Consider the following 17,515-nt stretch of genomic DNA (forward strand, 5'->3'; position numbering starts at 1 on the left):
GTGTTCAGTGGTGCCCTGTGCTTCTTGTGTCCTTCCAAAAAGAAAGAGTTTAATTTCCTAAATCCAAACAGTGTAAAACCATTAACTATAAAGATCTCCTTACCTACATCTTATAAGACTGGTAACTTTGCATGATAGTATACACACTCTAGAAAATTGGAAAATGTGGAGTTAAGATGACACTTTCCACACTTTTCCAGAAGAGATGGGCAGGAGAAGCACAAGACATATTTGAGCACCTGGAAGCTTAACTTCACCCTCACAAAGTATCTTGCGGGCTATTACTATGTGTTAAGTTCCACAAGCTAATTCAAGTATATGTGTGAACTGACTTCAGTAGTTTAGGGTAGACCTTTACTTTAGACCTGAGTTTGCTTCGTTCCCACACAATATCACAAATACTGAATCATGAAACAGTGATAGATAGTGTCACTTATGCTAAGGAGAGGTAGTTTAAAATTTTGTTAGTTTACTTTTTGTGTCCACCATGTTTGGATCTCTGTGAGAAGTATGTGTGCATGCACCTTTGTTCTCAATGTTACAAGAAAAGTGAGACTAATTGGATTGCTTTCACAAAATAAGCATCAAGATTTCTTTTTAAAGTTTTGTGAGGTTTTGTAAATAGAATTTAACATTGAATAGTATCCTATTGAGAATTTTCCCTATATAAATCAGATAAAAATGTCCCATGTTTCCATCCTTGACATCAGGGTAGTAAAGACAAGTGCCCTCATTCAGTACAGTTTATTTTTGCAGTGATATTCTTCCACTGCCAAAGAAAAAGGAAAATAGATGTTCTTACAAACTCTATTGTGAGATCCAGGATAATATTCCTCTAAGACATTTCAAGATAGGGTTTCAGCAAAGATTAAAGAAATACTTGTTGAAGCTACTCTACAATTTGTAATCCTCCTTAGAATATCTCCACAGTAGGCAGTTAGACAAGTAAAACAATAGTAGATATGTAACAAAGAAAATTTATTCTGATCTCGATAATTTTAACAATTAATTTAAAAAGATGTCTGTACAGGCCCATTTTGGCTCTTGACAATTGTTTTCAGTGACTCGTGGTTCATAGAATCATAAAAATGCAAGGCTGAAAGGGACCTTGAGAGGTCATCAAGTCTGACCCCCTGCACTGAGGCAGGACCAAGTATACCTAGACCATCCCTGACAGCTGTTTGTCCAATCTGTTTTAAAAACCTCCAGTGATGAGGATTTCACAACCTTCCTTGGAAGCCCATTCAAGAACTTAACCTTTATAGTTAGAAAGTTTTTCCTAATATCTAACTTAAATCTCCCTTGCTGCAGATTAAGTCCATTACTACTTGCCCTACCTTCAGTGGACATGGAGAACAACTGATCATAGTCTTCTTTATAACAGCCCATAACATATTTGAAGACTGTTATCAGATCCCCCCTCCATCTTCTTTTCTCAAGACTAAACGTGCCCAGTTTTTTTAACCTTTTCTCAAGACTAAACATGCCCAGTTTTTTTAACCAGAATTATTCCTTCCTAAGTGAATACTTTGCACTTGTCTTGACTGAATTTCATTTTGCTGATTTCAGACCAATACTCCTGTGTGTCATTTTGACACAGGTCAAGGTCATTTTGAATTCTAATCCTGTGCTCAAAGTGCTTGCAATCCTCCTAGCTTGGTGTCATCCGCAAGTTTTATAAGCAGATTCTCCACTCCATTCACCAAATGATTAATGAAAATATTGAATAGTACTAGACTCAGGACTGACCGCTATGGGACCTCACTAACTATACCCTCTTGGTTGGAACAAACCATAGATAACTACTCTGAGTATGGTCTTTCTGACAGTTGTGCACCCACCTTATAGCAATGTCATCTAGATCACATTTCTCTCATTTGCTTTTGAGAATGTCAAGTGAGATTGCATCAAAAGTCTTACTGAAATCAGGATATATCACATCTTCCTATCCACTAGGCCATTAACCTGGTCAAAGAAGGAAATTAGGTCAGTTGCCATGATTTGTTTTTGACAAATCCATGCTGGCTATTCCTTATAACCTGATTATCCTCCAGATACTTACAAACTGATTGTTTAATAATTTGTCCCAGTATCTTTCCTGGTACCAAAGGATGACTGGTCTATAATTCTCTGGGTCCTCTTCATTCCCTTTTTTTAAAGATCAGTAACTCCCTTCTCCAGTCCCTTGGGATCTCAGCCATCCTCCATGAGTTTTTCCAAAGGTAACAGTACATAATTAACCTATGAACACACTTCTACGAGATAGAGGCTGGATGCTTATTAATTTATATAATATCACCTATAAGCCCCAATGAAGGATCAGGGCTCCATTGTGCTAGGACATACAGCAGTATGATAAAAAGAAGAAAAAATTGTAAATTAAATATTAATTTTTATTTAAATCAGTTTTTCTATTTAAATTAATACATTTCACTTCTTAGAAATAAACCTATTTAAAATTCTGATAACCTATGTTAAAAGCCTAAACTCACTATAATATTAAAATCATTAATTATATTTAATACAGGCTACATTTAATTTAGAATATATTAAGCAGTACATATTTGCTGCCAAAGCTTTAAAGAAAGTCAAACTACTAAACTGGTGGAAATCACTAAATAAGCACCTGGAACCAGTTTGTTGAAGTGCTAAATCATCATTTGGCAGCTTTTTGCAGGTATAGAAAGAACATTTTCTTCATTTCAGTTTATTTAACTAGTACAGTTTAATGGCTAGTTCACTGAAAGTTAAGAAACTGATTGAGAGTTGAAATAGCTGAAAAGCTTGTTTTCCTCTTCCAATCTACAAATACAAACTAGACGTGAGAATGAAATCTACTGGTTCAAAAGTCTTTAAAGACATGGTGATCAGAAACAATCAATTCAATTGAGTAACTACAGATAATCCTTCCACTGTTTAATAAACCAGCTGGTTTTCAATGCAAAACGTGTTTTGATAAATTTAAATAAAAAAGTATCCAGAACATTTAAGGTTGTTTTATGTAGGAAACAATTTTAAAGTGCTTTTTGTGCATTTTTAATTGAATTGCAATGTCCATCCAAATAGAGCTTGATGCAAATCACAACTAAAAAAAAGTAATCATTCAGTAAATAAGAAATGCATCATTTCCTAACATAATAAAAATGTAAAAATAAACAACGTGAATCAATGCATGCTAAGATATATAATTGCTTAATTATGTATGGTTAGCAAAGAATAGTAACAAATTTAGTACAAAGACTATATTTAGTTGCAAATCAAATTTTTAAATGGTTACCAACCAGTGAGAACCAACCTTTCTTTAGGAAAATACCTAATAAGGACCAATTGAAAACAAGTTAAAAATTGATTATTTAAATCAACGTTTCCTGTCTGCTGATTTAAATCAATCCACCCTGCACTGTACAGACAAGTTAAAACAAGACAACAGTTCCTGACCCAGGAATCTTGGAATCAGACAGGAAGCAACAGATGGATAAAACAGACAAATGGGGATGAGGTAACAGAAAAGCAGAAGTCTCAGCTTGACTCTGCCCTAACCAATGCCAGACAGTATTGATTTTGTAGGCACACAACAGATGTCTTAATGAGGATAAGGTGATGGCTTTACAAATTATAACAGTGAGTTTTTCCCCATGCATAGGAGGTGGCATAGGAGAAAGCATAGAGGTGACTGAAGGACAAGCAGCTAATCAGAAAATCACAGCTGGCATTATTGGTAGAGAAAAGGTAAAGGTTGAGAACTCTTAGATCTTATAGGGTGGGGCTAAAGAATGATGGGCCTTGAAGACAAAGACAAGGAGATTGTGTTTCATGCAGTGGAAGACAGGGAGCCACTGGAAGGAAACAGCAAACGGGGTGGAAGTGGTCAGCATGCCAGTGTCAGGAAGATTATCCTAGCATCAGCATTTTGAATTGACCCGAGGGAGGCAGTGTGGTTGGCTTCAGTGCTAGAGAGGAAATTACATAAATTGAGGTGTGAGATGATGAGCGCCTGTAGAATCTGTAGACAGATAGAATAGGACAAATCTTAGAAATATTATGTAGATAGAAGCACTGAAACTTGGACATGGTTTTGATGTGCAGAGATTTATAAGAGGGAAATAACTGATTTGAGTGACTGAATGGTGGAATTATTCAAAGTGAAGGAAAAATAGGAAGGCTTTTGGGTTGGAGTTCAAAAGCTCAGTTTTGGCCATGTTGCCAGCTGGACATCTATATGGAGAAGTCAGAAAGATAGATGAAGATCTGAGATTGGATGGAAAGAGGCAAACCTTTAATGGAGAGATAAATTTGTGAGTAGTCAACGTAGAGATGGTATTTGAAGCCATGCTTTTGGTTAAGATCTCTGAAAGAAAAGATATCAAGAGAAGAATAGGGAGCCAAAGACAGGGCCTTGAGGAATACCCACTAGAAAGAGGAAAAGAGGACCCACTCAACAGTCCACAGAAAGAGCAACATGAGAGAACAGAGTCTCAAAAGCCAATGGAAAACTGAAATTTAAGAAGTAGCAAATGGGTCTGTGGTGTCAAAGGCCTCTGAGAACTCAAGAAGAACAAAGATGGAATACAGGTCACTTGAGACTTTAATGAGAGCAGTTTCAAGACTGGGAAGGTGGTTTAAAGAAGGTAAAGAATGAAGTTGGAGGAGAGGAACTCAAGGCAGCAGTTGTACATGGTGTGTTCAATAAGCTTGGCAGTAGAGGGATAGTATTTGGAGAGGCAGGTGGGAGTCAAGGGTAGAATTTTGATTTTATGATGGAGGAGACTAAAGCATGCTTGTATTGTGAGGGGAAAGAGCCTGTGGAGAAGGATAAGGGAGAGTGAGGACAAGAGAGACAAAGCATAATGGGATGGGGAGGGGTATCCACTGGAGCATATGGAGGAGTTAGAGGAGATTAAATGAGAAATCTTGTTATCAGAGGAGAAGGGAGGGGAGGCAATAGGGCACATCAGTCCAGGTGGAAAAATAAAGTTGCTTGGCTAGGAAAATAGCAGAACTGCAGCAATAAGAGAACAAATTTATTGTGGAAGAAGATTGCATGATCATATGGCTTTCCTAGAGTTGCTAGAGGTGGAACAGGGGAAGCAGATACTTGGGTTGATCCAGTGCTGGGCTTTGGTAAGGCAGACTATGTGATGGGAGAGAGTAACAAAGGAGTTGAGGGTGGTGAGGACTGTAGAATGGAGGGAATCAACAACCACGTCAATGGAGGAGGGGGCCGAGAGCCGACAAGAAGTTATCAGTGTTAATACATGGAAGTCAAGAAGGACTGGGTGGCAGGGCAAGGGGGGCATGTTGGTAATGCTGATAAATTCAAGTTTAGCAGGATATTTTTAAAGGTTCAGATATTTATATGGATAATAATAAATCCATAATTGCATTTGATAAGATAAAAATGTGCAAACCCTCATGCTTCTTGATATAAGCCAACTACTAACTGCCCGGAATTAGGAAGAAACTTCTCCAAGGGTCAAGTTACTCCATGCTTGCCCATTATGGAGTTTCTTGTGCTGTCTTCTTAAAGCTTTAGGTACTCTTCATTGTCAGAAACAGGATATTGGAATGGATAGACCACTAATATAATGCAGCATCGCAATCCTTGTGGTGCTATTCAGCTGGCCCGTATAAAGGTTGTCTAGTTAAATTATGTTAACATACATTTCAAGGGAAAGCACCACTGAGAGAATCCAGGAATAACTATCACTTCAATTGTGAAAGCAGATCCAGCATTTTGTTACAACAGTAGCCTGTGTATGATTCTTGGGGTGATGGCTGTGTCTCTGGTCCAACAGGAACTGAAAATTCAAATAAAAGCATACAGAGAACCTGTTTATGTTGACAAGTGGGAATAAAGAAACTTCACTGAACTCTCCAATTTCTAAATGTTTATTCTGAGGTTGGTCCTTGAGGAATGGAAAGCTACCGGTTTCAGGATAAAGGTGAATTACAGAGCAAAAAATAAATTCAGCCTAGTTCTTCTTGTTGAATGTCCCCACTAACATAGGGGAGCTTTTGACACCAAAATATGTGTTAATTTTTAGAGCTGTGGATTAATCGCAATTAACTCATGCGATTAACCAAAAAATTAATTGTGATTAAAAAAAGTAATCATGATTAATCACGGTTTTAATCACACTGTTAAACAATAGAATACCAATTGAAATTTATTAAATATTTTGGATGTTTTTCTACATTTTCACACATTTTCTACATTGTACATTGTTGTAATTGAAATCAAAGTCTATATTATTTTTTATTACAAATATTTTCACTGTAAAAATGATAAACAAAAGAAATAGTGTTTTTCAGTTTATCTCATACAAGTACTGTAGTGCAATCTCTTTGTCGTGAAAGTGCAACTTACAAATGTAGATTTTTTTTTTGTTACATAACTGCACTCAAAAACAAAACAATGCAAAACTTCAGAGCCTACTGGTCCACTCAGTCCTACTTCTTGTTCAGCCAGTTGCTAAGACAAACAAATTTGTTTACATTTAAAGGAGATAATGCTGCCCTCTTCTTCTTTGTCACCTGAAAGTGAGAACAGGCATTTGCATGGCACTTTTATAGCAGGCATTTCAAAGTATTTACATGCCAGATATGCTAAACATTTGTATGTCCCTTCATGCTTTGGCCACCATTCCAGAGAACATGGTTCCATGCTGATAATGCTCGTTAAAAAAATAATGCGTAAATTAAATTTGTGACTGAACTTGGGAGAGAATTGTATGTTCCCTGCTCTGTTTTATCCTCATTCTGCCATATATTTCATGTTATATCAGTCTTGGATGATGACCCAGCACATGTTCCTTTTAAGAACACTCACTGGAGATTTGACAAAATGCAAAGAAGGTACCAAGGTGAGATTTTTTTAAGATACCAACAGCACTCGACACAAGGTTTAAGAATCTGAAGTGCCTTCGAAAATCTGAGAGGGACAAGGTGTGGAGCATGCTTTCAGAAGTCTTAAAAGAACAACATTCCGATGCAGAAACTACAGAACCCAAACCACCAAAAAGGAAAATCAACCTTCTGCTGGTGGCATCTGACTCAGGGTATGTCTACGCTATGAAATTAGGTCGATTTTATAGAAGTCAATTTTTAGAATTCAATTTTATACAGTCATTGCGTATGTCCACACTAAGCGCATTCAGTTGGCGGAGTGTGTCCTCATTACCATGGCTAGCATCGACTTACGAAGTGGTGCACTGTGGGTAGCTATCCCACAGCTCCTGCAGTCTCCACCGCCCATTGGAATTCTGGGTTAAGCTCCCAATGCCTGATGGGGCAAAAACATTTTCGTGGGTGGTTTTGGGTACATGCCGTCAGTCGCCCCTCCCTCCGTGAAAGCAACGGCAGACAATCGTTTTGCGCCTTTTTTCCTGGGTTACCCATGCAGATTCCATAGCATGGCAAGCATGGAGCCCACTCAGCTCACTGTCACTGCTGCTGTTGTGGGCAAGTCTACTGTAGGGGCTGCTGTGATCCAAGTAGCCAATGCAATCATTGATGTTCTGTTAGCAAGGGTAGTGACTCTGGAAAATGTGTGGGCCTTTTTAGATTTTAGGTGCATCATATTTCTGTCCTTCGTCGCTGGTGAAGAAGTCTTGCAGCTGTACATTCAAGTCTGGTTGGCGCTGTAACACCCCATAGCACTTCTGTGGTTGACACATGTAACGGCTCCAGGACTCTTGCCCTTTTGCCTTGGCCAAGATACCTTGCCTTACCAGGACCTCCAAGCATTTGACACAGAAGCACCTGCAGCAGCTGGCATTGCTACACAGTAGCAGCTCCTGGATGCCTTCGCAGCAGAAGATGCAGTAGGACTGCTAGCCATCCTCGTCCACGGTGTATGCTCCACCGCTTCCACTGCAACTCTGCTCTCTTGCTACTGTGCAAGAGATGGTGCAGTAGGACTGGTAGCCATCCTTATCAGACATGTAGCTGGGCCGGGGATTCTGGGAATGTCTTCCCAGCCTGGCTCCTAGCAACCTCCAGGGCATGGTTTATGGCTCCACCGCTTCCGCTGCAACTTTGCTCTCCTGCAAGCTAGAGGCTTCTGCCTCAGGCTGCTCTCCCAGCTGGTAGCACCATGCAGTTGCACCTACGCCAGCCTACCCCTTGCTCCCATGGCTCATGAAGCCTGGACATTAGTAAGGAGCAGTTCAACTATAGTCTGAGCAAGCGCAGAATGGTGGCAGAATGTGCCTTTGGACATTTAAAAGCTCTCTGGCACTGTTGGTCAGACCTTAGTGCAACCAACATTCCTATTGTTATTGTTGCTTGCTGTGTGCTCTATAATATCTGTGAGGGTACAGGGGAGATGTTTATGGTGGGGTGGGAGGTTGAGGCAAATCTCCTGGCATCCAGTTTTGAGCCGCCAGACACCAGGGCAATTAGAAGAGCACAACAAGGTGCGCTGTGCATCAGAGAAGCTTTGAAAACCAGTTTCATGACTGGCCAGGCTTCGATGTGACAGTTGTGTGTGTTTCTCCTTGATGCAAACCCACCCCCTTTGTTGATTTTAATTCCCTGTAAGCCAACCACCCTCCCCCCTTTCGAAATAAAGTAACAATTGTTTTGAAAACATGCATTCTTTCTTTACTAATTAAAAAAAAATGAGATAACGGACAAGGTAGCCCGGGTGGAGTGGGGGAGGAGGGAAAGACAAGGCCACATTGCTTATTGTAGCCACACTAAAAATCAAACTGTTTGAATGACAGCCTTCTGTTGCTTGGGCCATTCCCTGGAGTGGAGTGGCCGGGTGCCCCCCTTTCCCCGCCCCCGACGTTCTTGGGCATCTGTGCTATGGAACATGGGGAGGAGGGCAGGCGGTTATACAGTGGATGCAGCAGGGGTCTGTGCTCTTGTTGGCTTTCCTGCAGCTCCAACAGATGCTTTATCATGTCCATTTGCTCCCCCATTAGCCTCAGCATCATGTCCTGCCTCCACTTCATGCTCACTTAATTCTTTCCTGGCCTCTGCCACTGAATGCCTACATGCATTAAGCTGTGCCCTATCAGTGCGGGAGGACTCCATGAGCTCAGAAAACATGTCATCGCGAGTGCGTTTTTTTTGCCTTCTAATCTGCGATAACCTCAGGGACGGAGATGATAGGAGGAGCATAGAAACATTCTATGCTCTACAATTCTGAGGGGATGGGGGGTCACCTGTGTTGCTGAGTTCGCCATGCTGACCAAACAGGAAATGAAATTCAAAAGTTCCCTGGGCTTTTCCTGTGTACCTGGCTAGTGTATCTGAGTTGAAAATGCTGTCCAGAGCAGTCACAATGGAGCACTCTGGGGTAGCTGCCGAAGGCCAATACGGTCAATTTACGTGCACACTACCCCCAAATTTGACCCAGCAAGGTCAGTTTTAGCGCTACTCCCCTCGTCGGGGAGGAGAACAGAAGTCGATTTTAAGACCCCTTTAGATCGATGGAACAGGGTTGGTTGTGTGGATGCAGTCATTTTTAAATCGATCTAATGCAGCTAAATTCACCCTAACCCCGTAGTGTAGACTATGGCTCAGATAATGAAAAGGAACATACATCGATCTGCACTGCTTTGGATTGTTATCGAGCAGAACCTGTCATTAGGATGGATGCATGTCCCCTGGAATGGTGGTTAAAGCATGAAGGGACATATGAATCTTTAGTGCATCTGGCATGTAAATATCTTGCAATAAGGGCTACAACAGTGCCATGAGAACGCTTGTTCTCACTTTCAGGTAACATTGTGAACAAGAAGCGGGCAGCATTTTCTCGTGCAAATGTAAACAAACTTGTTTGTCTGAGCGATTGGCTGAACAAGAAGTAGGACTGAGTGGACTTGCAGGCTATAAAATTTTACAATGTTTTATTTTTGAATGCAGGGGTTGTTTTATTTTTTTTACATAATTCTACAGTTGTAAATTCAACTTTCATGATAAAGAGATTGCAGTACAGTACTTGTATTAGGTGAATTGAAAAATATTATTTCTTTTGGTTTTTTACAGTGCAATACTTGTAATCAAAAATAAATATCAAGTAAACACTGTACACTTTGTATTCTGTGTTGTAATTGAAATCAATATATTAGAAAATGTAGAAAACATCCAAAATTATTTAAATAAATCATATTCTATTATTGTTTAAAAGTGTGATTGTGATTTTTTTAAATCGCATGATTAATCACGATTAATTTTTTTAATCACTTGAAGCCCTATTAATTTTGTTTTCTTCTTTTCTGAAATCCTCTTGGCACTTCTTGGGTCACTGAAGGCTTCCCAGAATATGACATTAGGTATAGATTGCAATGAGAGTTCTGATATTTGTGATGTCACATTCTTGGATACCTTCAGAGGAACCAGGATGTTCTGAGAAAGTCTCAGAGAAAAGAAACAGAATTTTAAAAAGATGGTTAAAACTTTTTATATGCTCAATGCCTGATACTGCTTGATTATTAAGGACATTGAGATAATGAAATCTGTTTTTCAGGTTAGCTTTGCATTTCAACATTAAGACAAAACAGGTGGCAACTTGTTTGTTATAATAGGTGTGTTCTGAGGGTGAGATATGTAGTATCTGAAAATTTCATAATCAATTCCTACTAATTAATCATGGGAAAGCATTCCTTTCAGTTGCCAGAGCAGTCAGCAGCGAGAAGAGGGATTTACCTAGCAAACTGAAGCAGATGTCGGGGAGGAGACAGAAGCAAAGGAATAAAGAATGCACTTACACAAATAAATTTAAGTCCTATAAATTGTAATATTATTCCAGTGTTATTGCCTTCCTGTCATCCAGCATAGGCTCAAGTGCCTTCTCAATGTCTTTCATTGACCCATGTATAAAATGTATCAGCGCCACCCACAATGCTATTCTAGATCTTGCCATTGGGATGTAGGCATGTTCCTCCACCACCACCCCTTCAGTGTTCCTCCTTTTTATTACATTACATGACCCACATCTCTTGGATTCTCTGTAACTTGAAGTCTTTAAATCATTATTTTTGAGGACTCCAGGAACTCAGCCAGAGGGTATGGGGTCTGTTACAGGAGTGGATGGGTGAGGTTCTGTGGCCTGCAATGTGCAGGAGGTCAGACTAGATCATTGACTAGATCAACCTATTTACCATTGTGGGCTGCAGGCTGAGAACCACTGCGCCAGATATACTGGCCCGCCCAGCCTTGCACTGCCAGCCTGCCCCTTCCCCTCGGGGGCAGATCTGCACCATGCACCACACCAACCCCTTGCCCAGAGACCGCCCCGCTAATCCCCCCTACAAATCCCTATGTCCAGAGCTCCCACACACACATCCTGTGGCACAGGGCCAGGAGCAGAGCCCCCAAGTAAAACTTGGGGGTGCTGCAGCAGCCCCCCCTCCACACCCCTAATCCCTGGGCCCGTGCTGCCCTTCTCCCTCTACCCCCTCACTGCCCAGAGACCCACTCTCCTGCACACTGTCCCCGTGCTGCACTCACCTCCCCAGCTGCTGCCAAGAGTGCTCCAAATGGCCCCACCCTTTGCCAGGCCCAATCAGCAAATTTTTAATTTTTTTTTTAGCGCACAGCTGGGCTGCAGCTGTGTTCTAATTGGGCCACATGTGGCCCGTGGGCTGAGAACCACCAGACTAGATGATCATGATGGTCCCTTCTGACCTTACAGTCTATGAATCTTGCAAGAATTACTGACCTAAGATTCCCTCCTCAGGACCAAAGGGAAGTGTGAGCTCCATAAACACACTAAGGGAGGCTGGGAAGGCTTCATAGAGAAGTGAGAATTCTAATGGGCATATTCTCTCCTTAATGCTAGTAACACAACTTTCATTAACCCTTAATGGGAGTTACTCATATGCATGGAGAGGTGAATATATCATTCTTTGCTCACAAACCAGCTCTTTATCATGGCATTGTACTATAGACTCTTTACTACCATCCTAACTTAATTTGCCTCAATATACAAGAGGTGCATTTAAAAAGAACTGTCATTAGTGACTGTCTTCATTATATCATTACAATACTAGTAGTTGACAACTCATTTTTTATTTAGGCAGCTTTAAGTGCCTTGAAACAGTTTTCAGAACAAGGACTGGATCCAGTGGAAGGGGCTATGAAGGTTGAAAACGGAACACTTGAAAAGTAAGTGTCATTTAGTCTTTTATATTTTAATGTCTGTGTGCTGTGCCTCATAAAAAATGTTAATTAAAAGCTTAATTGCCCTTCTAGAACTTAGCAAAAACTGTAGTTCATTTCCTCTGGAATTCACATATAATTTGACAATTTGCTCACATAAAATGCATTTCATTTTTAGTGCTAGTTGTAGTGTTTACTAACTAGTAATGATTCAGCCAGCCTTCTCAAGCGAAGTTTTTCTTTTTTATTGTATGGCTATCATGTAATTAGCCTAACATGAGTAACTGGACATTTTATTTTAGCGATCCATCTTGCCTTTAGTCAAACAGGTTGCAGTGCATGATGTTGCATTTAAGTAGCTTTCTGCCAATCAGTGTTTATGTATGTAATGTCAATTTTATCCTAAAGAATTTGAAAGTAAAGCAGAATTTCTTTCAGTCCTTAAGAACACTGATCTGGAATTTTAGCTTTGAGGAATATACACTAGACGTAAGTTTCATAGTGGATTTTTTAAAATTCATTATTTTGAAAGAAAATAGGATTGTTTGTAAAAACAAGTACATTTTCCCAACTTTTAATGTAGCTCAAGGTACAAAGTAGTGTTAAGTTACCAAATAGCAGCGTAAGAGATAGACTATAAATATAAGTGGCATTTGGAATTTTCAGTAGATATAGTGTGCCTATTTATAAAACTGATTTAATCAGAAACATTTTCCACATGATCTCATCAGCATAGTATCTGAACATAAATATTGTTGTTTCACTTTAAAATGTCACCTTTCATGGTGACCTTTGACTCTCATGTGCCATCTGCTAATAAACATGTCTTAAAGATGTGCAACCCTGGACCTCACCGCTCTTGTTAATGTATTAATCTTTCAGACAAGTCAAGCATCTGGGAGAGAAAGCAGACAATAAACAGACTAACTCAGGCACCATTGCTCAGGACTGCAAGGATTCAAAGGCTGTCGTCTAGGAGCTTCCCAGCACCCACGGCCGCCACTGCATCCTTATAAACCTGTCAACACGCAATAGGGTGTATGTGTACAAGGAAATGAATGACTAATACCATTATTTGAGTCTTATGTGAAGACAACACTATTCTAACACAAGAGATAGTATACATGGTACTGTTTATTCAACTGGGGGAAAATAAAATTGAGCATTTCCCTCTGAACTTGAGATCAGATCATAAGTCAATTGCCCAGAGGCAGCAGAAATCTGATCATGTTACTGGAACTTAAAATAACAATTAATTAACAAAGTGTTATGAAAAAAAGGTAAAGTTTAAAATTTATTAATAAGAGTCAGCATTGATTCAGTTACACAATTTTTTCGTAGTGTAGTTTAAGTTCAGCTTTACTCTTTTTTAAAATAAATGCTTGAATATTTTAAAATTAACCAATGACAGTGCTGTGAGAATTGTAGTTGTTGTCTTCATATATAGCTTATCTTTTTATGCAGACATTATGCATTCTTCATTCTATATCAATATGTATGACTTTAAGATGCACTACTCAGAGTTGTATGCAAACAAAAGTTTAAATCATGAAAAGTCTTTGCTTAAACATGAACTGATGTTAGTAATGATCAGTCGCAATATACTCCAGGAAAAGCAGTTACCGTATTTGATTTCCCTCCCCATTATCAATTGGAGAGGCGTCTTGCCTCCAAGGAACATTTCCCCCTTAATTCTGCTCTCTGTTGTGTGAAACACATCTACACCCCATTCTGTGTGTTGTATCAACCCACCGTTTGCATCTACTGAGTGTTTTTAACAACTGCATTCTGATCAGAAACAGCAGATAGGATTGAAATGTTATCTAGAAAAGAGAAGAAACAGATGTAAAGATTCTCCTTATAGAAGGAATGGTATTAGAAATGAAACTGGCAGCTGCACTCGGTACCAGAATGTTCAGGTATGTGGGCAAATGCAGTAAAACCACATCAGTTCATGTGTACAGTGGTGGTGTCATCTCTTCTTTATTCTTTAAAAATATTCACCTAGCAGAACTACTTGAAAAGTCAGAAAAACTTACAATAAACAACTAGAACCTATGCCAAGAACTGGACTCACCATAATCTTCCACCACGGGGCTGCCTCCTATGAAACTATGGTTCTATTTATACATAACAAGCTCATTTTAGACTCAAGGATATAATTTTTTAAGAGCTTTCCATTTTTAAATCTTATGCAACAAACATGACGCAGCTGTCAACTGCACAATAGAATTACAATTACATAAGATTTCACAAGCACATAACCCACAAATCACAACCTGGATGACTCACCTGACCAGAAAACACACAAATAACAATACAGGGAAACAGTGCAAGTTGCATATGTAACTGGGCCCCATCTGTGAAAGTCCTTTGGTGCTCTATAGAGATCCCTCCGCAAGGTAATAAGTATAGTAACACACACAAAGCTAGTTGCTGCTGAAAAGGTATATCCACAAAGTAGTGGCTTTACATCTGATCCTCTGCAGAATGCTCAGTCCTGCTCTCATGAAGGTAGTAAGGACCTTCATGCTCAGAGTTCTCAACTTCTGGGGGCTCCCCCCTAATTCCAGGTATGGGCAGGGCCTGTCTGGCTCCCAGAGCTGGGGAGGTTGAGTACCCAGGCTCTTTGGTATCTAGGCCATCTTTTGTCATCTTCACACACAACCGTCTCTGAGGTCAGTCAACAAACCAAAAGTTTCACATTTGACATTTCATCCTGCTTAGGATAAAATAAAATTTCCCTAAAAACCCAATGTTTTCACAGTCATTGATTCCCCTTTTGTCAGCCACCTCTAATGCTGAGCACCTCAGCTCCTGTGAAAGTGTGTAACTTCCAGGAGGCATTTGGCAGGATCAGGGTTCTTAAAATGGTAGAGAAATATTGAACTGTGACCGATGTTTTGCTCAAGGGGCACATTGTCTCCCTTGGCTATGGACGTGGGTGGTTCTTCTTCACCCTTCAGCCTAGCAGCCTGCTAACCTAGGACAGGCTTAGATCAGTGGTTCTCAGCCAGGGGTATCCGTATCCCTGGGGGTACACAGAGGTCTTCCAGGGGGTACATCAACTCATCTAGATATTTACCTAGTTTTACAACAGGCTACATAAAAAGCACTAGCGAAGTCAGTACAAACTAAAATTTCATACAATGACTTGTTTATACTGCTCTATATACTATACACTGAAATGTAAGTACAATATTTATATTCCAGTTGATTTATTTTATAATTATATGGTAAAATGAGAAAGTCAGCAATTTTTCAATAACAGTGTGCTGTGACACTTCTGTATTTTTATGTCTGATTTTGTAAGCAAGTCATTTTTAACTGAGGTGAAACCTGGGGGTATGCAAGGCAAGCCAGACTCCTGAAAGGGGTACAGTAGTCTGGAAAGGTTGAGGGCCACTGGCTTAGATTACTGTTGACAGCATTTCCAAATATGCCGTACAGATTACAGGCCGTATTAACCCCTACCTTAGAGAAACCCACAAGCGAGAGAGAGAGAAAGCTATTTAAAAACACTTCGCGTGGTGAACTGCATGTTTTTAGGGCAATATTCCTCCTGCTGACACTGGGGAGGGGTTTGCAGCAGCCATTTGGAGGGGTGGAGTGGCATAGCCCCTGGATTGTGCAGATGTTCAGAGGTCTCCAGGGAAATCGACATATCTGGGCACATCCAAGAGCAGAGCTTGCACCACCACACTGAGTCCCACCCTACCCCTTGACAGCAGTGCTCATTCATGTCCAGGGGTTGGCTCCATGAAGAGGAGAAGCTGATGTTACTCAGAGCAATGTCATCTCCTGATGAGAAATGTGCCAGAATAGGAGATCTGTCCCAGGTGATAATATTGCCTACCTCAGTCACTTCCCAGCTCTGCCATCTCTAGTCCAACATAGTCGCCAAAGGGTTTCTCAATGTATTTTGTGCTGTTTGGTTGGAGACTCAGGTGGATGAAGGAACCAATGCCAGAATGGCTTTGCTCCTCTACTTCTACTACCTTTGGAAACTATCAGGCTGAAATTTTGCTTTTTTTTCCCTGCTCTTCATGTTATACAGCAGCATGAATAGCACAAGTGTAAATTACAGTAGTAGATTCAAAGGTAAGTTATTCATATGCAAACAATGCCATTGACTTTTGTGGCATTGCCTGGGTGTAACCAAGCAGATTGCTTGGGCATAATCCACTTCTTCTTCTTCTTCAACGCTTATCCAGACAGTTGGCTGTAGCAATCGTTCGCCATATGGTCCGTTTCTGTGCAACCGCAAAGGCTTGACAGCCTGAGAGTCCAACTACTTTTGACTTTAACAGCTGTATTATAAACATGTATAATATAAATGGCAGATAGCCCCTCCACTAAAAGTCAGTAACAAATCAAAATCTTGCTCCTGGAGTTACTCAGAAACAAACACAACTACACAGTCCACATCTGAAGTATCGGTGTCCTCCAAGCTTATGTTGTCCTCTTCTCTGTGTTGAATTCCAGGTGTCTCCCCCAAAGTCTTTATGCAGTTTATCCAGCCTTTGCCCCAGAAAAAAGGAAGTTGATCATTTCATTTCTCTGGCAGACTCCAGAAAATGCCTTCCACTTCACAAATAAACCCCCTGAAGTCCAGCTAGAACATTCCGGTTGATTCTCATGAGACTTGCAATGTAAGTGCCAGTTCCTGGGCACTGCATCCTTTGGAAATGTTACAGCACTAACTTGCAATACAACCTTCCAAGTGCAATGTAATTTTAGTATTTGTGAAACCTGTAATAACAATAGGCCTGCTTCTACCTAGCTTCATGCCTTGTGTGGTCATTTATACCCGTATAAAAGGAGTGTAAAATGCCACCTTGTTCAGTGGCTAGTGTTTTATGCTTGCTTTATGCAGGTGTAAGTGACCACCTTACAAAGTGCAAAGTAGAAGGCAGCTGGAGAAGCAGAACCAATGTTTCCTTAGGTTCAACATTGAACGATTTTTGAAGATTAATTAAACCTGATCCTGTGCTTCTTGAAAGAGCACAAGGCTGACAATTAACGACTCAGTTCCAGACTACATATGCTCAGAAAACTATCCAAGCAAAAATGGCACCTTCCTAGGCCTGCTCCCAGTGTCTAGTCAGTGACATGACTTTATTTTTCTGACAAAGAAAGTAAGATGTCTACTATTTTTAACTCTTGTTAGTCCTGCAGAGCCAGGACAGCATTTGGTGAGTGAGCTGGATTTGTTTCGGGGTCATGTATTGGTAACAGAATTTGTAATTATTTTACAACTGCCGAATTGTCCATTCCTGGTGATGCCCAAACCAGGAAGAACATAAACTCATGTTCACATCTCAGGTAGTGTGCATACCAGTTAATCCCTCCCAGCCTACAGACCTGGATCCTCTTTGATGAGTCTTCTATGGGATGGGAT

General features: G+C 40.3%; 1 protein-coding gene across 1 annotated transcript in view; it reads left to right on the forward strand.

Moving 5' to 3' along the window:
- Positions 1-14,191, forward strand: part of STAU2 (staufen double-stranded RNA binding protein 2) — a 233,760-nt gene extending 219,569 nt beyond the window's left edge. The window contains 2 exon segments of the mRNA XM_043507711.1: positions 12,032-12,120; positions 12,997-14,191. Of these exon segments, the coding sequence (XP_043363646.1) occupies positions 12,032-12,120; positions 12,997-13,090 (183 nt within the window). The 3' untranslated portion in view covers positions 13,091-14,191.
- The last annotated feature ends 3,324 nt before the right edge of the window (positions 14,192-17,515 follow it).

This window comes from Dermochelys coriacea, chromosome 2, assembly GCF_009764565.3.
Source record: "Dermochelys coriacea isolate rDerCor1 chromosome 2, rDerCor1.pri.v4, whole genome shotgun sequence".
Taxonomy (NCBI): Eukaryota; Metazoa; Chordata; order Testudines; family Dermochelyidae; genus Dermochelys; species Dermochelys coriacea.